We start from the raw sequence: 25485 nt of genomic DNA, 5'->3' as shown, positions 1-25485 counted from the left end.
AATAAGAAAGAACCATAGATATAGATTATGGCAGAACTACAACATACTTTTCAATAAGGGTATGCTTCCGTCTGTCCTACCAGACTGAGCTGTTTTCAAATGAGGAGCAATGAGAGAATCCAATTTCACTATCCAAAGTGCAACTGCCGAAGTAGTTTGTGGCATTGTCTGGAAGTAGACAATGATATCATCCACAGAGGAATTAGAACCTATCATAGAAGCACATTCACTCAGCCAATCTTCGTTTATCGCCCCAACAAAATCAGCAACAACCTGCCATGGATAGTTAAGAGGGTAAAATGGGCAAGTACATGCCAATATCATCATAACACCAAATAAATTTTATGACCACCAATGACATAGTAACAACAGCTATAGCTAGACAAAAATGACCTGCAGAAGTTCCGGTAAAGACGATGTGCGTCGAAGTCGCTTAACCCACAGCTTGTGAGCAGATTTCATCCATGAACTGGCCAATGTTATCTCCGGCATTGTCGCCTACAGAAAGTAGGAGAGAATGAAAAACATCTTATAGCAGGTAAGTAATAACTAACAAGACATGCTATATAATTTTTTTTTCAGTTCAGATCATCCTTTTTGTGAACATGAAATTTCCAATCTAAGTTGATACTTGCAAAAGGTAATATCCAGACGAGTAATTTTGTGTCTAACCTCAATTGCATGAATAGCTGCCTTGAGGGCCTGCAACTGTGAAGGTAGAACCTTATGCTTTGGAAAGTCACAGATGCCGTCTGGTTCCCTACATGTTGCAACATGGACAGCATATCTTTCTTCAAGATCAAAATCTATCTCAAATGTAGAGTGACATATTCTACAATGCTTCTCATCTCTCCAGTACAAGTCATGGCAACTCTCGCAGCGAGTTAATGACTCCATATATGACCTTTTACTGAATTTTATAGCATTAAGAACAGAATAAAAGGAACTCCAAATCCATTGGTCAAATGCCTGTGATCTTTCCCATTTTTGTTTCTTTTCTTCACCTTTCCTCCCAAGTTCAAGAGCTATTACACCGGACGATGCTGAGAAATTGTTCGTTAATTCTAAAACTGTAGAATTGTCAATATCTGATATAGGTGAAGATCCACTTCCGCTGCTATTCTCCAAGTCAGATGGATCAGATACCCTTGTTTGTCTGATTTCATGTTCATCTTTCATATAACTTTCCATTGTTTGACATAGAAATGCTTGCCTCTTCTCCAAAGATGCAAGAAGACGAGCTTCCCTTGTGCCTCTGCTGTCTAAAACGGATAGCAGGGCAAGCAAAGCCTAGAATGATGTCAAAGGATAAAATTGATGGTTAAGAACAAACCATGATCAAACTTATTCTTGAAATTATTATTCCAAAGAGGAAAGTAATTTAGTATGGTCTTATAATCAGCATATAAGGCAGAAAATGAACAACCTGTGTGCTATCAATCACTTCCCAGTGACCATCTTCAGAAGACTCAAAGTAGACCCTGCGATGTCCAGGATCATTTGTAGTACAAGGGCCAAGAAAAAGCCAATAATTATTGTACCTACGATCAGACCCTAAATAAATGGATTGCAATGGGTGCACATCCTGACCAGATACTTCTGTGACTTCAGAGTTATCTCTAGAGTCACCAAATTGATGTTCATTTTCATTATCAACTGCCTGCCCATTCTTAGATTTTGAGCTGATTAAAGAAGAATCAATAGGGAAAGAATGTTGTGATGATTCTTTGACATCACGCATTGATCCCTTCCATATAAAACTGGATGGTAGTTGGTAACTTGTTGATGATTTCTTTATTTTTGCACCTGATCCATGAAATGAAGCTGACAGAATAACAGAGGCACTTCTTTCTGGCTCCTACAAAAGTTAAGAGGCACATGAGATAAAAGAAACTGCAATCAATAGTTAGTCCACATAAGGACAAATATAAAGATTTTTCCGAAAATATAAAACACAACACTTCAACAAGAAAGGATCTACTTCTGCCAAGAGCTGTGATAATAAGCACCCAAGATGGACCAGTACAAATTGGGCATATCCACATGCTACATATTCTTGCTGGTTTAAATGGAGCAGCAAAGAATGTGAAACAAGATCAGCACAGATTGGGGTTGCATTGAGGAGTATTCAGATTCCCTCATTTCCTGGTGTCAACAAGGAACTGGCACAGTACATGACAAATTCGAAATTTTTCTATTCTTAATTAACTTAAATATATATATATGTAAGTTAATATTAATTCAAATTAACTTAACGACGAGATTTATTATCGTTTCTTGCATGTCTCGCGAAAGTCAGAGTAGGGGCGAATTCTCGTACACCCGCCATACCGGAACATCGGCCAGTAATCGTTTTGAAGTGGAGGTGGAATCGATCCAGAACCATTCTGAGCTATACCAATCGATAGCGTATGGAAAGGGCTGTGGATATCATTTGAAAATGAGTAGTTCAGATAGAATCGGAGTTTTGATTGATCCGGGTACTTGGGATCCTATGGATGAAGATATGGTCTCTATGGATCCTATTGAATTTCATTCAGAAGAGGAACCTCCAGAAAGACCACCTATTTGTTCGTTTACCAGGTTCGGCACGAAATCATGAATAAGCTCTACCAAGGATTGCCAAGCATTTGGCAACTACAAATCCCCAAAAGAAGTTTAATAATAATAGATTTCCAATTCCAGAGTCTTTTACAAAATAAAGCGTGCTTGAAGGGCCCCGCCTCGCGGAAGAATATTCAACTTCAAGCGCTTTCGCTCTGGAAACCTCTTTTTGCCTAAGGCCAGTTGCCTTTTTCAGCGCCTAGTTTTGATGGTGAAGGCTTGAGTTCTAAAAAAAAAAAATAAAGAACGTGCCCCCAAAGATACGGAGCTTGCTACACAACGAGACAGACAGAGAACAATAAAGAACTAACGAAACCAAGCTGCATGAACTCAAGAAATAAAGAAACTCCAACAACATAGACCAGATGGAATATAGAAAATAGGTTGAAGAGCCTGATCCTGGAGCTGAGCAAGCATGGGCGCGATCCACATCGAGTGGAACTACTATTACTATATCTGTGGAAGGAAGGTTGAACCTTCACCGAATCATAGTTAGGTGGCACCCATTCCGCCCACTACACTTACTGATGGATAAGCATGGCATGGCAATCCTGCCAACTAGTGTCATGATTCAATAGAACTAAATCAAATAAAATCAGCCAAATCAAAACAATGGAAACATATTCAAGAAAAGATGATCCACATCTGGTTGAGAACCAGAATACCATACATGAGCTGTTATGACACAGGAGCATAAAGGTTGACAATATCTTGTACCGAAGAGTCATTGAGTACAATCTAGTTGGAACCGACTTATTTTAATTTTACTCTCTTTTCCTAAAATACTTCGCATTATGTGGGAGAAGCCACTTAAAACTAGGGGTGGCAAATTTTGACCCGACCCGATAACCCGTATTTTAATCGGGTTTGGGTTTAACTTAAACGGGTTCGGGTTATAAACTGGTCATCCCACCTAACCCAATTAATAATTGGGTCATGTTCAGGTTTATATAGCTGACCCATTTAACTCGTTTAAGTATACGGGTCAGTTCAGGTTGGGTTAACCCGCCAACTCGCTTACCCGCACTACATATATATATATATACTAAATAACCCTAACTCCCACTCTCTCACACTCTCTCACACTCCCTCAACTCATCTCCCATCGTTCTCTCCCCCATGTCGCCGCTGCCATCATCTTCCCACTCCCCACGCCGCTGTGGCTGCCGGCCTCATCTCCCCACGCAGCTGCTGGCGTCTTCTCAACATTTCCCCTGCCGACTCCTTCCCCGCCGAGTCCCAACTTTGAGCCCTGATCTGTGCTTCTGTTGACTGATGCACACAAGCTTTCTCACAATGCATGTTCATGTGCAGAAGTTTACAGGTCAAGCAGGCGGATGAACTTGAGAACATCCTTACCAAGAAGTTTCTTAGATTTCTATTGATGAGGGCAGAGGCATTCCAAGTTCTGAGGAGAAAGCCAGTGCAGGTGTTGTTATGTTGGTTCACCTTAAGATTGAAAGTTCTTAGTAACATTGATAAGTTATCTGACGTCTTCTGGTTCTGGGAAAAGGATGTTACATCTCTCTACATATTACTGTGTTACCGGGCATATTATATCATCCATCAGTTACACTGTGACATATTAATATTTTGCTGCAGTAATGATAGATAAATGTATTTTAGCTGGATTTGTGCTTTTATTTGTCACTTGGTACTTTCTTTCAGAACTTAATGTGTACATCACTTATCTTCTAATCTATTTCTTTGGTAAACATTTTCACTTGGTACTTTCTTTCAGAACTTAATGTGTACATCACTTATCTTCTAATCTAATTCTTTGGTAAACATTTTTTGACCATAACATAAAAGTTAATATATCTCTTATGTCTTATGTATTCTCCAGCTGCATCTTTTACTAATGGAAAAAGGTATAACAAATCCTCTCTCTTACAGGGTTATGATATTAGTTTTCTAATAGCAAATTATCATTGTGAGGAAACTGATAGACTTTATTGTGCAGTTCATGGAGGTAAACTTTCTCATGCCTACAGTTTATATATTTTTTTTCAAACTTTGTGTATGGTGCTTCAGGTGCCATCTATTCTATATGCTAAAGTTGAGGTTCAAAATTCCCTCTATTTTATGGCTGCAGTAGTTCTTACCTTCAAGACTACATTTTTCTGGTTTTCAGTGTTTTGACAGCTAATTCTGCATGCTAAAGGACATTGACAAGGAGATCAGTGAGTTGAAACTGTCAGTAAATACACGAGGCATTGACAAGTAGATCATTTTTCCTTTTCTGCATGTTTTCAACGATAACAAAACTCTGTAAATCATCATCAGTCATTCGATTGGCTATTTATTTAAAGAAACTGTGACTCTTATAGTACAATCACAGATCCACTTCCTAATATTCATTCAGAATGGCGTCTATATTTTTCAGTTGGAAGATAGTTGTTCAGTGGACAATTGAGTCATGGCTTGAAATGCATATCAGCTCATGTGTTTTTGTTGTATGGATCTTGATTCATCCTTTCGATCAATCTCTGCTGAAAGTTTCATTATATGTTTTGCACTCATCTGACTTGTTTTAACAAATGTATTGAGAAAAGGTACGCAAGTTTTTGCTCATTCTTTCCCTAATTATGTTGCTGTGATCTCTACTCTTAGTATCATCTTTCACTTCCAAGATGCATAACCATATCCTTCATCTGAAAGTTCATTTGTTTTAAGTTAACCTAGGTATCTATGTAAATTCGCTAGATAAACTAACGGAATACATTATGAGACACTGATCCTTTGGTCTTAATATTTTCCAATACTATGATGGTTCTAATGATCTCTTGAAGAATGTTATTTTTAACTAAAGAATTAAAGATCAGAAGATTTATTCTGGACATCTTCTATTCTCTTCTTCAGGTATAAGGAATCTGAGCTCAATATGGGTGAAAACAGTTGCATAGATCGTTGCATAGATCATTGTGTTTCATACTAGAGGTAAGCATATTTTATTATTTTCTTATATAAATATTCAAAAAGTTTAGTCTACTAACTATTTTATCATATTATAGCAGAAAATTTGGTAGCATTGGAAGAACTAACAGAAGATACTATAAATTTGGACTCAATGACTAATGCAAGTAAAGTAGAATCCGATAAATGCTCAAATGTATAAATCTAATCTGGTGAATGCTCAATGACTAATGCAATTGAAGTTTTTCTCTCTATCTTATATCTTAATTATTAACATTCTCTTTTTTTTTTGACAGGGTCATGGTCATGATCTTTGGGCTTAAGAGTTAGAACTTTGTTTTAAACTCTGAACTTTGTTGTATGAGCTTTTGTTATGATGAATTACTAGAATTGTAATTTTGATGTTGTATGAGTTGAGTAGAAAATAGATTATTTTGTTTGCATGAAAAATTAATAAATATTAAATTTTATATAGGATTTATTAAACGGGTCAGACGGATCATGCAATGTGTCGTGTAAACCCGACCCGTTATTAAACGGGTTAAGCAAGTCGTGTAAACATGTCGTGTTAATCTGACCCGTTTATTAAACGTGTCATATTACCCGTTTAATAATTGGGTCGTGTTCGTGTCTACCAAATGCCCGTTTATTAATCAAATCATGTTTGTTGTCAGGGTGAAGTTGACCCGACCCGAGCCCCCTTAACCCGGACCCGATTGCCACCCCTACTTAAAACAAATATATATTTAAATTTCCATTGCAATAAATTTAAGTTGGGGATAGTGAAATTTACATATAGCCTTCCCTGTAGGGGTGAAAACGGGTCAGATTAACTCCAACCCGACCCGATTCGGATAAAAAATTTCTATCCGATTCGGATACGGATATCAGATATCCGTTTACCCGCATATTTTTTTAAATGATTTACAGTTTTTAGTTTTTTTATTTAAATAGTAAATATTAATATTGTTACTAATAATACGTTATATATTATTTATAGAGATTAATTTCTCTAATTTTATAAATTTGACATACAAAAAATTTATTTGTCGTAAAACTCTTAATAATTTTGTATTAATTATATCTAAATAAAATATTATAATTATTTTAAATTCAATCAATATCCGTTTAAGATCCGATCCTCTATCCGAAAATTATTCGTATCCGTTTAGTTAGAATATGGTTTTAAATTTTGCTATCCGTCCAATATCCGTGTCTGAATCCGTATCCGGACTAAAAATATGGATCCGAATATGGGTTGAGTACTATTCGATCCATATCCGATCCGTTTTCACCCTACTTCCCTAACATTGTAAAGACAGAAGCCTCATTCACTAGGATGCCGTTTTTTCCTATAAAATTGTTTTTGTTTACACCTACAAAGCACAGGTACTTCGTTTATCCATTTGTACTGGTATCCAATATGTATCGGATATTGATACGACACCGATACGTTCGATACATATTCAGATACGACTGGAGGAGTAAAATTAATTTTAATTTTTCGGCACGACTCCGATACATTTCTTGATCATCCAATATCTTCTTTTTATGCTAAAAGGTGATATAAAATATATAGTTTATATATATATATGATTATCCAATCCTTCATGATACTTTAAGGCTTTGTTTATTTGATAATAAATTAAACACAGCTTAAAAGCCATTTAAAGATCCAAACTAATTGTAGATTAATAGTTGAATTAGGTTTCAATATTTCGCTAAAATTGAGTTACATATCAACTTCTTTTACCATATCGTTCTAAAGTTTGACATGTAGATACTAAATTTATAGCTTTCTTTCCTTTTATCTTATCATTTCTGGGATAATTATTTTTTACATGTTATATTGGTTAACAATAGACCAAAAATATATTACGTATTTATTTATTGGCGTATTTTTCCTATACTCGTATCCTACTTTTAAGAATTTATCGTATCCCCATATCTGTATCTCCATATCCCTATATCCCGTATCCGTATTCGTATTCGTGCTTCAGAGGTTTACACCAAATTACATTCCCATCTGTATCTCCCTATATCTCCATATCCTTTTATCCCGTATCCGTATTCGTATTTGTGCCATAGGTTTACACCAAATTACATTCCCATCTGATTTTTACATTAGATCAATTGCGAAATGGCTTTTGGAAATGTCACATGCAATAGTCCGCCCTTGAACAAAAGAACTAAGAAAGGGCATCCCCATTTTCATTTAAAAAGCTCACCATCATCAGAACTCTATCTCATACAAGATGTTGACAACTGTGGAACCAGCAATTACAGGGATCATACCTGAAGTAAAAGAGTGACACAAGTTCCTGCTGTAGAGAAGCTAAAAGAACATTTGTCCAAATAGTAGTATCAAAAGACTTGTGGTTTTTGAGATTCCAGCTTAAACAGAAGTGACGGAAAAATAAATAATTGTTCAGTGAAATGGATAATCAGGCGTATACAGAGGTTTACAAATTCAACACCAATTATATCAAGGAGAATATCAATAGTTAGTGGTTAGTGAAAATCTAGCTTAAAACAAATGTAACAGAAACACGAAAAGATAGAAAAACCTAGAAAGTAGAAACAGTTATCAATATTAATGCAACTACATTAAGGAGAATTTTGGAATTACACAAAGACTATCTTATGGAATTATGATAGGTAGTTCTATAGAAATCAAAAGCAACAGTATTGCAAATACAGGCATAAGTACGTGGTCATCACATTGCTATCTTCAGAAGATGTATGATATTTTTTCACAGAAGTACAGAATGCTATATATGGGTATTCACTCAGTGCAGAGATTTATCTAATAAGCATAGAATGGTAAATGCGGTCGGAAAGAAAAACAAAGAAACAACTACGTGAACAAACAGCAGCAAATAACTAACTATATATCACTGTGCTGGAAAAAGTTTGACTGAGCAACTTTGAATTACCTCAATTCTTAAACCAGGACCAGCACCGACAACAAGATCAATCAATGCAATTAAAGTGTCCAACTTCTCGTCAATGCTTAGGTCTGCATATTCACCTTCCATTAATCCTAGAACCCATGCTTCTCCAGAATAACTTTCATCAATTTCACTATACTCAGTCAACTTCCGGCCAACTTTCTTAACCCGAACCTTGGACTTCACAATCCTCCTTTCATGTCTAATTGAATTCATCTCATTGGAATCATCAGAATCATCACCACTACTGCTTGTGCTGGCATCCGCAGAGTCATTGTCAACACTCCCTGAATCCTCACTGTCTGATTGAGGATCTTCTTTTCCCTTGATTTGAGGATCAACACGGAGACGATATGCAGAAGGTGCAATCTTTTCGAATAATGTGATGTCACTAGAAAGAGTTGAACATATTATTTTCTCTAGTCCTTCTATGGTGCTAGGAAGGTCAAGCTCAGCTATCTGAAAGGTAGATATAAAAAATTACATCTTCTCAATATAATGGAAACTTTTATATTAGTATCACGGATAATTATTCAAGTTTGCAGGTATCAAATATAACTAAAGTAGGACCTGAGGAGATTTGGCCAGCTCTGAGACCTTTGATCCACCACTTCCTTTACTCGCCAATAAAGAAAACAATTCACCTTTCAATGTACGGGGACGTAAACCATATTTTGTCATCCGATTCCTCTCCTAAAAAGAACACATAAGAGATCAAAGAATCACCATTTTTTTTGTTAGTTTTTGGATATTGTGTCTATAAACTATGTTAAACTACCTGAACTAGAAAAATGATAATATATGACCACAAATTGGATGTAATCAAGAACTAAAAAAACAATGTTAATCTACTTAAACTAGAAGTATGATAATATGTGATCATAAATTGAATGTAATCAAGAAAACATTAAACTCTTAAAAGACTAGAAAACAAAACTAGGATAACATACATTTGATAGTGTACATAAAGTAATAAAAGCATGCTATCATGCATAAGAATAAAAGGTAACTAGCTGAAGTAATACGAAAATACCAAAGAGAGCTATGAAGAGATAATCTGATGAGCATAAGAATGAACAAATTTAACTGCCTTAAAGGCATAAAGCTGCAATTGTTGTACCGAAGAAATTAAAGACCACACCATAATCATGAGCCGTAGAAAGATATTTCCTGGGACATAAGTCATTGCAAGTGCCAAGGGACATGGCAAAGTAGAAAAACAAGAATATTGTGAATGGGATTAAACTTTGCTGATTGGAACCCAATCAGATGATAGGGTAGAGAGTAACTACTGTCCTTTTGGAGGACTATCAGTGGCAGGTCACAAGTGTCATGCTGTACCACACCGAGACATGTAATAGCATAAAAAGATACACCAAAAAGGCACAGTAAGATAGGTTTCTCAAATGCTTGTTTGACATGTCCGCCACAATGGCTTTAAAATAGGAGATAAGCACTGCTGGCTCATTAAATACAAAAGCTGACATCTTCCTTTTCAGACATCCTAAGGATGTGAAAATAAAAGCAAACAATTGGTCCACCAAAGTTTAAGGCAATCTCAAATTTTAGGAGCAAAAACTAATTTAACGACAATAAATTTCTTTCACTTTTAGGTAGTGAAGCAACTTCTTTTACCCATCTTCCAGCTATATAACTTTATCAGATAGAAGAACTTCAAGATATAGAAGGACAGTAGAAGCAATGTATAACATGAATCAAGTTTTATCAGACAGAAGAACTACAATATGCTGAATGGCAGTAGAAGCAGCATTTTAGCGGTCAATCCCGATGCCAAAACCAATACTTAGAACCTTACCAATAATATATAGAGAAATTATATATAGAAGTAAACTACTGGTCAGAAAGCAACTCTTTCATAGGTTATAGGATTATTGCACATAGAAACTCTTGTACTGACAAAAAAAATTTCTTCAGCACGCAAATTCTTCTATCTTAATTATTGCTACTTGCTAAAAGGTAAACTACTAGATCAAATATCCAGATAAACAGTACTATATTTAGGTCATTTATATCATACAAGATCACCTATCAAATTTGGCCATTACATCAAGGAAAATGTTAAGAAAATACATGGCATGATGTAGAACACTTGAAACTCAATGAGCAATACAATACTCAGAGATTTTTAGGAAGCAAAAACATAAATGTTATCAAACCTTTGCATAACTGTAAGTTGTTAGCTTTATAGATATTAGGGGATTTTTAATATCATCAACATATAAACTCATTGCAAAAATACCTTTTTGCAAAGTTGACTCCTTTTTGAAATATGTTTGCAAAAAATTATTGTATCATTTGTGAAAACTAGCCTCCATATTCTTTTCTTACGAAACACATTTATAGATAAACGATTTAAAGGGCACTTGATCAAAGAATTAGCATATATGGAAAATATTTTCTGTAAATGATAATGAGGTGGTTTTTTTCCAATTATAATGAAAAAAGTTAGGTGATATGTACAAAAAAGGGTTTCCTCAATAGGACTAAATAGGTGGTAATATACCAAAAAAAAATGAAAACTCTAGATATTGTTGTCAATTATCCTCCACAAAAAACAACTTATATGTGAATATTCCGCAAATTCTCTAACTTCCATCCACATCAGATCCTTCCAAATCCTCATTAGACTATTGCAGTAATATTCTAGAATGTGATTACAGTATGCAGGTAACCGAGCACCTGCATAGCGCACAAGCAATATGTGGACACATATGCAGGTGCATATGCTTTTGATATTTAGCAGTTCTTGAATTGATCAAATCTATAGAAAACAAGCTGTATTCAGAGGAAGTTAAAGATCTATATAAAACAAGCTGTATTCAGAGAAATATGGAAGATAGGCACTTCTCTCTATATAAGTATAGCTTCATATGGCAAGTAATAGTTGTCATTAAAAAAATCGTTAAAAAAAATTAATACAGTAAGGATTCAATAAAGTCATACACGGGTGCTATTCAAGTTAGTTTTATATAAGGCACTTGACGGCAAATGCATATTCGACCATCAAGGGCCCCACACAAGCTCATAGACCACATTTAAGAACAATGGCACATGCAAATACTATCTATAATTCTATGTTGGTCCTCCATCAGTGTCCTCAATAAATGTAAGTTACGAACCTCCTCCAACATGAGACCTCCACTCTAATAATGCAAATTTTACCAAGTGAAGAAAGTTCAGATGGTCTGGTAAATTAAAAGAATAAAGCAGCTTACAATAATATAAAAGTATCATAGCATTCATTCTTCATGGTTGTGGACAAGCTAATTCACTACATAGTTGTCCATGAAAGATAGTATTTTCAACTGGAATTACCTACTAACCACGACAAACTAACACGACATCCAGACCAAGAAAGAAGGATGTGCCACAAATGATTTGAGGACTCATTCATAGGATAAAGATATGTGACACAACTCATTTTATATTCATACATTAAACAACATTTATGCAACTTTATGAAGTGTGCACACTATGCCCTAAACTCTAAAGAAAGGTTGATCTGCAATTCAGAAAAGATCCATTTTAATCACTTCATAAGAAGCATGAGATATGCAACTTTCTACTACCTTGTTAAAAATATCTCTCCGTAATGTCCTGTGTTTTGAACCAAAACCAGCTGCAACTAAGACTTGCCGCAGAATTTCAATCCAAGTAAGAGGATTGAGGGACTGGCTCCAGAAATTCACATCAAATTCCTGTTCTCTAACCTGCATGGCACACAGCATAGATGTACTATGTTAGTAAAATGGTAGGTGGAATAGCCACCAATTTTAACTTAAATAGTTAGATCTAGTCATTCTTTGTCAAAATAATACAAGAAGTATAAAAGCATTTCAAAGAACTTTCCCAAAATGGCATGCTTTGTTAAAAAAAAGTAAAAGCTGTCTCAAACTCTCAATTAATAGTTATGCTCCCTTATACATGAAGCTTGTTGATACAACTTAGTTAAGAAAATCACAACATTATCCATTATATTAATCATTAATAAAAAAAAACTTTTGGCTATATTCTCAATAGACTGCATCTTAATTCTTAACGAGAAGTGGATCCATTCTTCAACTGCCAGTTGCAGACCTAAAATGTGTCTACACTACTTTCACTGATGCACTCTAATGAAAAAGCAAAATCCAACAAGATAGGTCTAGAATGCCTCCCATAACTTATTTTATGAAGATCACCTTCAATTATATAAAGTACTAGAGCTGAACATCTAAGGGACAAGTTTCTCCACAAATTAGAGAGTCACAGAGTACAGCCACACAGAGCACGACTGGGGAGAAAATTTCTACTTTTCTATTGGCCTAAACTCAACTTACTTGTTATAACAGTAATAATAACAATAAGGATAATGATAATAATGTTACAATTTATGAAACATAATGACAATAATAAGTAATAGTAACAACAAAGAAATTTCTAAGGGTAAATTGCATAATATCAACAATATACAGGGTCAAAAACTTACAAAATTCAAGAAACTGAGGAATCTGCAATCTTTAAAAGAACATGGAATAAATCCACTACTTTTTTCTCTTTCCACTTCTAAAAAAAGAAGCTTGAGGAGAGCTACATGTACTTTTCCCAGTAACAAGGAATCCTAGAAGTGACATTAAAACCAACATCAGAATCCAACAATTTTGAATGCAGAGTAATAAATTATAAAATGGTTCTTCACAAGCGTTGGACCTTGTCATGGAATGCCTGAGTAAGCTCGTCAAGGGTAAAGGGATTTACATCAAAACATATAGAACGTGTATAAAGGAATCGGAGAACCTGTCAAGAATGAACCTGACATTAGATACACATTTTAGGACTACAACTGAACAGTGAAAAGGGATTTACATCAAAACATATCGAACGTGTATAAAGGAATCGGATAACCTGTCAAGAATGGACCTGACATTAGATACCCATTTTAGGACTACAACTGAACAGTGAAAAGAAACATAGCACGACTTCCTTTAACTATAATCAACCATGAAGCAGAAAATTATGTGAATATGTAAATTGTACATATTGCTCAGAAGAATAAATGTAAATTGTTGCTCATGGTGGTTATTTGATGCAACTGATCACATCAAGTTATCTAATCATGATTTGGAAGCTGAGGAAATGAAAATTTGTTTTTTAAAATCTTAAATATGTTTAAGAAGCACTTTAAAGAAACAACAGCAGTAATGTTTGCATGATATGATCCAGTAGCAGACAATTGAGTTAATCTTACAAGAAATATGAAAAGCTTACAATTTTATGACCTAATATAGTTTATTTGAACCTACTGTTTAAAATATATCGTGAATATGCTCCTTTAGAAGTAATATAAATAAATAATTAAAGCAGTGAATGCATGATATGCTCCAGCAGCACATAGAACTATAGTGGAGGTAAATTTACAAGAAAACAAAAGCATACGATTTTATGATCTAATTTATCTTATATGAACCCACTTCGAATAATACCATAATCCTTAATCAGATAGTATTAAGTGAGATGTAACATAATTTTAGGATGAGTTTAAAATGGGTGTATAAGAATAGATAAATCACAAGCCAAGCAATGATGCTGATGTTGGAATATCCTAAAATTCTCATCGAAGCCAAATGAATGTTGCATTTCAATTCTCATTGCTTATAACGGCAATACTTCAGGTAATTACCAATTACAAAAGTAAGTGTATCTCATTAACTGTATCAAATCTAAAGATGATACAAGGAAATGTAAGTATTTCCAATATTTTCCTCCTCTTCAACAAAATAAAGTTTTCCTTCATTACTTAGCGGTAAGATCAGCTGATAGCAATTATTACAGATGCAAACCTGTAAATAGATTTTCAATGGACATGTTGATAAGAGTTCATATTACAGATTCATATCGTGTGTTACTATAGCATGATTACCAACAATACTAAGGTCTACTTTAGCTCCCAACAAATATGAAAACAACTGATAAAGAAACCGCATCAACATAGTAACTCAGACTAAAGAAATATCAAACTTTATCATGCAAATACATATCTAACTTTATCATGCAAATATTAAAGATGTAAAGACTAGATGTAAAAAGCAATGATAGACAATAACAACTTGATCCATTGGACCCACTAACCTTGAACAGCTTTTTTACAAGTCCTGGTGATGAATCCCAAGGTCTTGTTAGGAATGGCTGCTTCATATTGACAGTTTGCGGAGGAAACCTGGCCAATAAGTCTAAAGATGCAAGAACAGTTAAAATGGTGTTCCTTGTTACGAATAGGAAATCCCAGAGATAAGCACAGTAAACAAACCTTTGCAAAGTGGGCAGGCATGTCTTCCACTGGAAGCAAGATGAGCTGAGCATCTCAATGGATTAGGTCCTGCCTGTAACTCCCTAAGTTCTAGCTCCTCATCATCAACAAATGTTGCAAGCTCATTTTGTTGTTCTGAGGAGTGAGGTTCATCAATTGAAAGCTTGCATTCATTTGCATGAGGTCTCTTAGGATCTAAGATTTTGGTAGATTTTACCTGAAAAAAAAGGCATGTATGAATGGCGTTCACACCCTGCACTCAATTTCAGTTCTAAACATAACTTCTAATTAATGATCCATCTTGCTCTCTGAGCCAATTTGAAAGTAAAAGGAGTTCACTTTTAGCTGCACTCATTTCCACCTTCATCATCTTCTCTACTTTAATTATCATGTAGCATTAACAGTAGCTAGAGATGTTAAGGCATGGTACCTTTCTTTTATTTAAAGAAGGCTTTTGCCGTTTGTCTATCCTTTTGGTTGCTTCTATTTGTTTCTGCAAAATTTATAATAAAAAAAGGAAAAAAAAACAATGATAAGTATGTAATTTTGATAAACACTCCAATAGAAATTTGCAATTGTACTAATAAACATTTTGTAGCATAAGGAAAAAATCCCAATCAAGAAATTAGGAACTTACTGAACCAAGCTTTTGATGATTCGGTACTCGGCATACTATTTCCTTGAAAGCAGCATGTGATCTTAAAGATCTCAAAGCAGCATTTCCATCCAAAAGGTCAAAATCAGCAGGGAAATGTCCATTGTCGGAATTTGTTGCATGCCACACTGTCATCAGGCCTTTACCAATGCCATGTTTCTTTGCAGGGACATCTTTTTTATGCAAAATTGCGGTATCTTCAATAGGAGACTCCAAGACCTAGAGAGTAAAATATTGAATGAAACCATAACAGAGTGAAAGAAAGTTATGATCATATTCAATAAGTTAACAGATGATACATAATCTAATAAGAACAAAATAAAAGAGCTAATCATCAGAGGTTGTAGCTTGTATGAACTACTAAACCTTAACAAATAAATGACAATTAGGCTTCATCATGATGAGATCTGATCACCTTTAGGTACAACCTATACGGAACAATACAAATACGGCAATATGGTAAATGTAAGAACCAGATAAAAAAATAAAAAATAAAAAAATTTAGGGGTTGAGAGAGGAGGGTGCACGTGCTTTGCACTTGCAGCCCCCTCCCCTCTCCCTCTCCGGCACGCAACAAGGCAATCGCAAATATCTCACCGAATCCTAATCTAATTTAGATTTGATCTTTTAATCTATAAATTAAAACCCTAATCATCTCTCTCTCTGCTTAACCACCTCAGCCCCCTTCTCTCTCTTCTTCCTCTCCTCTTTCGCTTTCTTCTTTCTCACCGTCGAAGTCACGCCGTGAAATCGGTGTACCGGAGCGCTGTTGGAGCCAACGTGACTCCTTGGTAAGCACTCTCCCACCCATAAATTTTAATTAAAGTTTAATAGGGTCAAACAAAAATACCTAATTTGGGTTCCTCGGCTTCACCGGCAAATTAGGCCGACCGGCGGCTTCGGGTCGCTACCGCTCCATCTGGAAGCGTCTTGCCGTTGGCCTCGTGCCATGGGCGTTCACCGTTGGAGCCCTCGTGGCTCCGGCCGCCGTTGGCCTTGAAATCGATCGTCGTTCGCGGGTTATCCTCCACCTCGCAAAGACGGCGGCACCGTGTGGGTGTTGGGAAGCTAAGGGCGCGACCGGCGAACCGTCGCCGCGGTGGCCGTCGGCGTCCCCTCTCTCTCTCTCTCCCTCCCTCCCTCCCTCCCTCCCTCCCTCCCTCCCTCTCTCTCCGGCTTGGAGAAGACATACTCGAGCAACCCGAGTCTAGCCTTCTCCCTTTAAGTGTTTGGATTCCGGTCGGGTAGGATCCGAATCCAAGGAACCCGACCCGGTTCCATTAGTTAATTGGATTGGCCCTTGGGCCCAATCCATTTAAGTGTTAGTTGGGTGGGCTGCGGGCCAACTACAGCCCAACGCAACTAATTTGGGCTTATTTTGGCCCAAATTATTAATTTTTGAGTTCAATTGTAGAAAAAAAAATTTAATATTTTTTTATTATTATTTAAAAATGTTATTGTTATTTATTATTAAAAATCCCTAGCACGTGAGATAGGGATTTGAGATTCAGTTGTCTTGCCTAGATTCAGGTGAGTCGGTTCACTCACATATTTTTTTATTATATTTTGTACCTTTGTCAGACCATATAAATTTTCTATATGCAAATTTATTTATTTCATCGTTACGTGCAAAAATTTAATTGTTATATTTTTTATGTGCATTTAATCATTATATTCAGTCAATTAGTGAAAAGAAAAATGAGACTACTATTGGTACGACTTAGAGAACAGTCTCGATAGAAATCGCTTGCGATTTTTCGTGGTGACTCAAGTCTATCTGAAAGTCCAGAAAAAATTCCTAAATTAGATCACTGCGGTGACTTTCTTAGGTGACTCTAGCAGGGTTAGGGAACAATCCTAAGATGAATGAGAAATTTTCTAGGTGACTCTAACTTCTCTCAACAGTTAGTGAAAAAGACAGAGTGTGTTGATCACATAGTGATCATCTGATGACCCTAACCGGATCAGCTATAAAAAAAAAGCCCTTAGCCGCTCTTTTAGATTTTATACTTTAGATTAGAAGATAAATTTATTTCATTTAGTGACTCAAAAACAATAACATTGGTTTATGTTTATTGCAATTAGTTTTAAATTTAATAAAGCAGATCTTCTTTGTTTATTTATTCTTGCTATTGTACACGTAGGAAGTATTAGTAAGGCTTCGTGTATCTCAAGCATATTGAGGTGCATGGCCGGTCATGATTTCTACATTGGGTCGTGACAGTAAATCTTAGAATAAATAAGACAAGACACAACAAAATAAATAAATTATAATATATTATATTGTACTAGTAATACATTTAAAAAAATTTGCTAACCCATAACGTAAATACATAGACACCAATAATCTATTCATGAAAGAATCAAACCATAGATTGGGTTGAAAGTCCTCACCAACGATGGTCATGCCAACGACGTATCGGCACGTGGCACGAGGGGTGCCGCCGCGCTTCACTAAAAACTCTTCGTCATCATCGTCGCCGTCACCGCCGACCTTGGCATTGCCCGTTGTGCCCGAGGTCGCCGATCGCGACATGCATGCCCTAGCCCTTGTTGGCTCGAGAAGGAAGACGACCCGAGTGGGTCGGGTCGTCGAGTCAATTTCAAATAAAAACTTAAGTTGCGGACTGAGTCTCCCTCCATTTTTTCTCTCCCTCTCTTGCGACACATGCCGTGTCGTGCAGTGCCGACCACCAATCGGCATGGCCATCCATAGTCCTCACTACCACTTCTCTATCTCAATCATCACTGTCAACTTACATTAGGGTTTCTATAGCCACAAAAGAGAGGATGAAGAAGATAGATTATTGCCTTATGATAACAGATCATGAAATATATTAATGGATTATAACTTAAGTGACAATGTGGTGCAAACACCACTTTTATGCACATATACTCACGCAAGCATAGAAGGGCAACCCATCCATTGATGCTTTGGTTGGGTGATGAGTTGTGAGGGGGAGAATTTCATATGAGAAAATTTTAGTCTTTCACTTGAGGGACATTTTAGTCTTCTGTCCTTTTTAGAGTTTGCCTATATAAAGGCTTGTTATGTTATCTATAGAGGTTAATAAATATTCTGAGATTTTGAAATTATCTACTTCTCTCTCTTTTGTTGGTGGATTCCAACAGCCCATTAGTAGATTCAAAGGATTTGTCTTCTTCTTCATTGATACTATCATTCTGCATCAATTTTAGTATCAAAGCCAAAGGTCCTAGTTTATGGACATCCCGCCTCCTAGATTTTACGTCGCACCTCATTTTTTCTTTGCTCGATCGATTGCCCCACGAATACCAGAACACTATGAAGTCCGACGCACAACGAGCATAACAAGTTCTGAATCGCACGAGGAGATCATCATCAGCAAAGAAGAAGAATTCGTCACTACCGCGGAATCTCCACATGAGACTCAAATATCATCAAAAGTGAGTTGCTCATGTGTAATTTAATAATTCATTGCCAAAGTCAAGAATATTCATTCCTTTCATTGTAGATGAAAAAAAAAACAGAGAACTTCTCTATTTTGGAAAAAAAAATCCAAAAGTCAGCTCTTTATTGTTTCCCCTTTATCTCTAAATTTTGAATTTTTAAATTTCAAATTTCAGATCTAGAGGATTGCTTTTCATAAACCCATTTACTCACCCATATTCACTAATCTAAACCAACCCAATCCTCTATTCAAACTAGACTAAAGCATACCTCTCCCTCAACCCAAGTCCATTAAGCTAATCCCATTAATCCAAACCCATCAACCCCACTTAACCCATTAACTTGAACCCTTCTCCTCTTTCCATTGTTTCCAGTTAACCCATTAACCAATTCACGTGCTCAGTAAGCCTTGCATGTGACCATCAACCTAATAACCTCAACCCTCTCGTCTCCTTCCTCCAACTAACCTCGAAACCCACCCAATTATACCAACCCTCTTCTCCGAGATCTTAATTAGGTGCGTTAAACCAACTCATTCATCTCCAATATCTTCGTTGACGTCGGCTCACCGCGATCTTCATCAGACAGAGGTTGTCAACCGCTATGCCTAAGAAATCCTTTACCCTATCTCATAGGTGATCATAATAGAAACTGGGATTTTAATCTTCCTATAGCGCAAATTTGCATATAATAACCTCATAAATAGGTCTATAAGTATGAGGTTATTTGAGGTTGTCCATGGGTATAAAGCTCATAAACCTTTAGACCTTCATATGTCTGCATTCTAAAGTCTCAAAATTTGCAAAAGCATTTACATACCATATCTATTCATTACATTAAGAGATAAGTAAGCAAATCAAAACTAGTAATCTTCAATATCAACTATAGGCAATTTGCATCGATGTGCTAAAAAATTTCATGCTTGAGATCATGTCATCACTCGTATCAGACCCAAGCAGTTTCCATTGGGTAACGTAAGAAAATTGCAAGCTCGTAGTGCTGGACCTTTTTGAATATTGAAACATGTCGAACTTAATGCTTATGTTATAGATATTTTGTCTGATTATAGCATTAGTTCCACTTATTAAAGATTTTGTAGCCTATAAACCTCTTGTAATCATCCATGATGATCTTTATGATATAGCTTCTTCCATCTCTCCAGATATACATGCTTTAAATCTAGCCACTTACCATTTTCCATCCACACAAAAAGAAAAGATAGACGATGTTTTGGATAAATAGGTAACCTCTAATGCTGATAGAAAAGTTCACCAATTACTGGTCTGATAAAGAGATCGCCTAGAGTCTGATAGCATGTGGATCACGCATGAGGAGCTTCAGTAGATAGATCTGGCCTCTAGGAATACCAAAACTGTTCTCAGCCCCACTCCAAAATCGAGTTTTTCCTACCCCGGGATAGTTGATACCATGGTATGGACACCACTTTCAAGCACGTGTACTCACACAAACATAGAAGGGCAACCCATTCATTGACGCTTTGGTTGGACGATGAGTCATGTGGGAGAGATTTTCATACAGAAGGGCAACCCATCCATAATGCTAATAAGTGACAATACCCTTAACATTACTTTTCTCTTAGCATATTACATTTACAAGTTGTAACACTTCATCTTACGCAAGAGTGGACAGAATAGGCAAATATGTGATTTGTGCATTTATTTGCACCAATAATATTTTTCTTTAATGCACTAACTTATGATTTCTTCAACATATGCAGAAAATTCCTGCAATAGATGATTTATGGTATAGATTTTTACAACATATCATAAATCTCGTGCCCAAAACGTGTCCTAGAATTATCTAATGACTGTCTGAATTTATTTCATATTTTTTAAATATCAGATACTTCAAAAGTGTTTGACACGTGTCCAACAATTGTCCAACGAGCATCAGACACGCACGCTATTTGAAGTATTTGTGCTTCCTAGGGCCCATTGTAGGACTACAGACATGATTTTGCATACAAGTATCATGCATGTTTGTTATATTGTATGCATGGGACCCACTCTTCAGAGCCAAAAACTAAGGCTCTATTTGGTTTGAGTTTGGTAGTTGACACAAGCTAGCTGGCCTCATTCCATAGCCATGATTTTGGTAATTCGAACCAAGCTAGGAAAATATGGTGTTTGATTGTAAACTAAGCTTGTAATTATTACATTTTATGTGATCCAAAAAAATAAAAAGAGTGTTGGTTTTGGAGAGCAAATAAAGATATCTAGAAAAGATACACCAAAATGCCCTTTGACCTTTTGACTTTGAAGTATGAAGCAATTATTAAAGTTTAAAAAAAATCTAAAAAAGTGAATATCTTGCATGTAAAAACACTATTTTTTGGGTATTGCTACGCCAGCAACCACCATTGTATTTGTATAATAAGAGTGATTAGCAGGTTTAGGGTTTGTAAGTTCGCAAATGGCTTTATCAGCTTGTAATGAACATGTTTTCCTCTAAATTTGCAGACCTATAAGTCCATTGCAAACCTACTAGCCCGCAACCCTACTATTAGGTAAGATCACTATTTTTTTATTTAAAAAAAAAAGAAAAGCTTGCGAGTCCATTGCAGTATTGCAAGCTTGCAAATTTCATCTGCAAAACCACTAAAAGAGTGCATGCACCTAAAATTTTCATCTTACGACTACAACAAATAGTATATTTGTCATGCTACTCACAAATCATCTAAAGGTTTGTCATATTACCTTTCTCTTCTTTGTAATTGTTTGGCTACCATAACAGGAATGAAGTTTTCTGCCATCTGCACAAATCATATTGGTGTGGATATAGTAAGAATTGCAAATAAATACATAAATGATAGCTCAAAGAAGTAGTTATAAGATGAGGAATGAGTTCAAATGGTAACAACTGATTTATACTGTAACCTAGGAAGACATGAATCCAACATGGCTTGAGCCAAATAAACCATCTAGAGATATATCATTGACAAAAAAAAATGATATGTAACCAATGCACTGCATGTATTGAAATTCAAGTTAGTCTATTACTCTGGTACATGTGCTCATGTATGAACCATAAATGTGTCAATCTAATCTTCATAACATTTAACAGTCACATGAGGCATCCAGGAATAAAATTGTGGAAGTTTGGGAATAGGTTTAAAAAAATATAACCTTGGAGTAGGAGTGATAGTTGTAATAGGAGAAACAAAGCTATCCACATTCCAATGCTAGCACTGTTATTGAAGAGTTTAACAAAACAATGTTTCTAGCTAAATGTCTAAAACCATCAGGCTTTGGAACTTAGCAACAGAAAAGATTTCGACTCATTTCAAATGAGCACTTAATTCATAGACTACTAATCATTTTGCAACTACAAAGGCAAATTCCCATCCATCTGAACATACCATAGGCACTAGCTTGGTTCATCTTTAACTTATCTCAGACTCAAAACAACAGTCACATCACAGGATTTTTAGTCATTATGAAATATCTCTAATACTCAGTCTTCCTGCCTAATGTAGCAAAAGCTGCAGAATACGTTCTAAGAATTTCTAGAGGTTCTTTCAGTGTTAGAACATAATGTCAGACAGATTCCGTTATAGAGAATGGCAGCAATAAAACCTTTTGCACAAAACTATGAGGACCCTCAAATCAATGAGTTGAACTTCTCGAGAACCAAACATAGTCAAACAGGACCTGACACCCATAATAAGAGGACCCCCAAGGAGAAGGAACTCAGCCATATGGGTAATTACTAAAACTGTATTAGAAATAGAATGGACAAATAGGACGGCGAGCAATATCTATTTGATTTTTTGGATTGATAAGACCACTGAACGGTTATAAAATAGAGAAAATGATGGTAGTCTCTGCCTTGGGAAAGATCAACTTGAAAGATAACAGTAGCACTAAAAGATATTATACTAGAATCTGCATGCTGTCCGATCAGCATATACTAATTCCTTCAATCTTAAACTTCTCTTGCTTAGATTAAGAAACAGATTACCCAAAAACTATTTGAAAAGAAAGGAGAAATGGATACAATCTGACATAACTGGACCGTAAGTATGTCATTTTTTTTCTAAACTTAAATTAATGAGGGAACCATAATAAGAAATAATTTTAGTGTCAAGATCTGTAATCAATGGACACACTAACATATATCCATCCTGTCAAAGTAGAATGTTTCAGAGATCTTAACCAGGTTTTTGTACATATACAAGAGAATGACGATTACAGAGCAAAGAAATATTATATATGCTTCAAAAACAAGACTTAAAGACTTAATTTATTCTAGTAAAACTCTCCTAAAACAAAACTGCTTCACAAATAATCTTTTTGCTTTTCTCAATTTGATGGGAAGTCTTTCACTACCCAAAAATTAATAGAAAAGAATTTACAAGAGATGCATTTAGATAATAAACATGGCTCTATTTTCCCTTGATAGAAAGAAAGTTTTACCTGTATGATAACCAAATACTTTTTGGGGTATAGGATCAAACTGTGATCCAAGGGTAGGACCATCTTTTCGAAATATCTTCCTCAGAATGTAATCCTTTGGGAATAAAACCTGTAGCCGAACAAATCGTTTCTTTCCTGCACTATTTATGCTCTTGGCCACAGATTTCTTCAGTTCTGGTCCTAAAAACCTATTCGTGCTTTTAGCAAGCCGACCATTACAAGACCATCTACTGCTGCAATCAAGTGTGTGGGTTCTTGCAACACCTTGGTTATCCTTTTTATGAAAGTGGTGTTTTTCCTTCTCTTTTCGTTCCTTTCTTCTCCTTTCTACAAACCATATACGGACCTGACTATATGTCAAATCCAGTGACACAGCATACTCCTCCATGGTCCTCTGCTTTGGGTACTTCTCCTCTACAACAATGATAAAATATAGAAAAAGCACATAATAAAAATAAGCATCTTCCTCATGATAGAACAATTTAGTGATTTACTTGGCGTTTTGAGGCTTGGGGAGAGGGGGAAGCCTAAGAAGAAGGTATTATGCAAGATAAATTAAAAGGAGTCATACCAGAGTAGAACTTTTCCAGTGACTGAAGTTGGATAGGAGACTTCTTCTTTGCTCCATTGTCGTTCTTTGCATTTATATCAACAGTTTCCATCTACGATAAACTAGAGTTAGTATTTGGTGCTAAAAAGAAGAATTATAGGACAAAAGAATCAAAACTAATTGGCAAATACTGCACCTTGAGCCCCACAGAATATTAAGAGGTGAAACTTATATATTGTCTTAGAGTTAAAATTTATTTTAACATACTGCATTTAAGTCTGCTTGCAGCAAAAGATTTCATGATTCACCTGTTAATTTTGTACCAAATCAAGAAACCTTGATTTCTCTGAAAGCTAGAGCGGCAACAAGTTTATTTTTCCTCAACATTCAATCACATTAAAAGAAACCACTTCTAGGGGCAACAGGCAGAGCAGGGTCCATGATATTATGAACAATTATAAGCTAATGGCAAACAAGACTGCATATAATAACTGAACTTACCAACGGACGGTCCTCCCATAATTCACAAATCTACAGAATACAAAAGTTGCAGAACATACTATCAGGAGCTACATTAAACTAGAATCTAGTAATGACAGAATTACTCAACCCCAAACGTGGTAGCAACAAAAAATAAACCATCAATAAAACAGAGCAGCAATCTAGCCTCCTACAAAAACTCAAAATGATATGAATAGAAGAACAGAAATTCAACTGAAAAGAAAGGAAATAATGAAATAAATTTAAAACAATATTATTTTCCAAAATAGAATATTCAGAAGTTCCTGTGAGTATCAGTGAGCTTCCTGTGGCTCATATCTTGATAACGAAATAGCAAGGAAAAAGATTATTGTTTCACAACAAACTAGAACAAATAGAAGAGTATAAAGCAGGCAAAATAGTGATCGGCATCAACTAAGAACCTTCTGACAATCAGGATCAACGGGAAATTGTCAAAAACAATCTCAGAAAACAATTTCGAGCCGAACGGGATACCGCCAATATCCAAAAGAAAATGACAAACTTTAAGGGTATTCCATTCAACCCGAACAGGAAAGCCCCTAAATTTCGAGTTTTTGGGAAAATCCGCGCACTCCAAGCTGCCGAAAGAAAGAAAGAAAAAAAAAGTCCTACTTGAACCAAAAGAACCACTATTTAGCAACATCAGCACACGAATTCAACATTCCACAACTGGAAAACAATCAATATCAAACCCTCAACACTCTCACATACACTAGAATAGGGGACTCGCATCACAAAACTAAACACATAACAATACGTTCAAAATTATATCAAGTAGCTATAATCAAAACCGCTAGTGAGCGAAAGAAAACAGATAAATCCAAAGGAATAAGAAATAGATAAGACCTTTATCAGGAAAGGGAGAGGTTTCAATGCTCCTCCTACGCTGTGGAGCTCCCCAATGCTCGTGAAGACATCCAGAGCTTAACAAGGGTGTCTGCCTTCTTGATATCAGAGATACGCAGCCATGGAAGTGAATGGATTTCTCCTCTCTTTCTCCTCTTTCTCCTCTTTCGATCCCTTTATATATGTATATGGCTTCGGATGATACGCTCGCAGTCTCTCACTGGCCTTCTCGCTTCCTGACCCCAAAACCCTACGCTCCCTTTTCTTT

The 25485-nt window shown here is 35.9% G+C and overlaps 1 protein-coding gene across 2 annotated transcripts; it reads right to left on the bottom strand.

Moving 5' to 3' along the window:
* Positions 1 to 25485, bottom strand: LOC140798009 (homeobox-DDT domain protein RLT3). Of its 2 annotated transcripts, XM_073151723.1 has the most exons (18): positions 25218 to 25463; positions 24351 to 24380; positions 23871 to 23961; positions 23300 to 23713; positions 21581 to 21636; positions 15416 to 15652; positions 15209 to 15271; positions 14779 to 14995; positions 14601 to 14701; positions 13182 to 13268; positions 12961 to 13092; positions 12062 to 12202; positions 9042 to 9164; positions 8457 to 8930; positions 1427 to 1858; positions 673 to 1290; positions 394 to 498; positions 1 to 273 (listed from the first exon to the last, which is right to left on the bottom strand). In XM_073151723.1, the coding sequence occupies exons 3-18, from the start codon at positions 23959 to 23961 to the stop codon at positions 37 to 39; spliced, it is 3528 nt and encodes a 1175-aa protein (XP_073007824.1). In that variant the 5' UTR covers positions 24351 to 24380; positions 25218 to 25463; the 3' UTR covers positions 1 to 36. The 2 variants fall into 2 exon arrangements, with proteins under 2 accessions (XP_073007824.1, XP_073007823.1); XM_073151722.1 differs by lacking the exon at positions 24351 to 24380 and having other exon boundaries at positions 2 to 273; positions 25218 to 25485.

Source organism: Typha latifolia, chromosome 11 (assembly GCF_019914945.1).
Source record: "Typha latifolia isolate L0001 chromosome 11, TyphaL0001v2, whole genome shotgun sequence".
Taxonomy (NCBI): Eukaryota; Viridiplantae; Streptophyta; class Magnoliopsida; order Poales; family Typhaceae; genus Typha; species Typha latifolia.
The sequence above is the reverse complement of the archived record's forward strand: the minus strand, read 5'-3'. Positions and strand labels throughout refer to the sequence as shown.

Coding starts and splice junctions, on each gene's coding strand:
- LOC140798009 (XM_073151722.1), bottom strand. CDS start 23,961: ATGGAAACTGTTGATATAAATGCAAAGAACGACAATGGAGCAAAGAAG. Junction 14,702..14,778: donor TGCCTGCCCACTTTGCAAAG/GTTTGTTTACTG, acceptor TTGCATCTTTAG/ACTTATTGGCCAGGTTTCCT. Junction 1,291..1,426: donor AAGTGATTGATAGCACACAG/GTTGTTCATTTT, acceptor ACATCATTCTAG/GCTTTGCTTGCCCTGCTATC.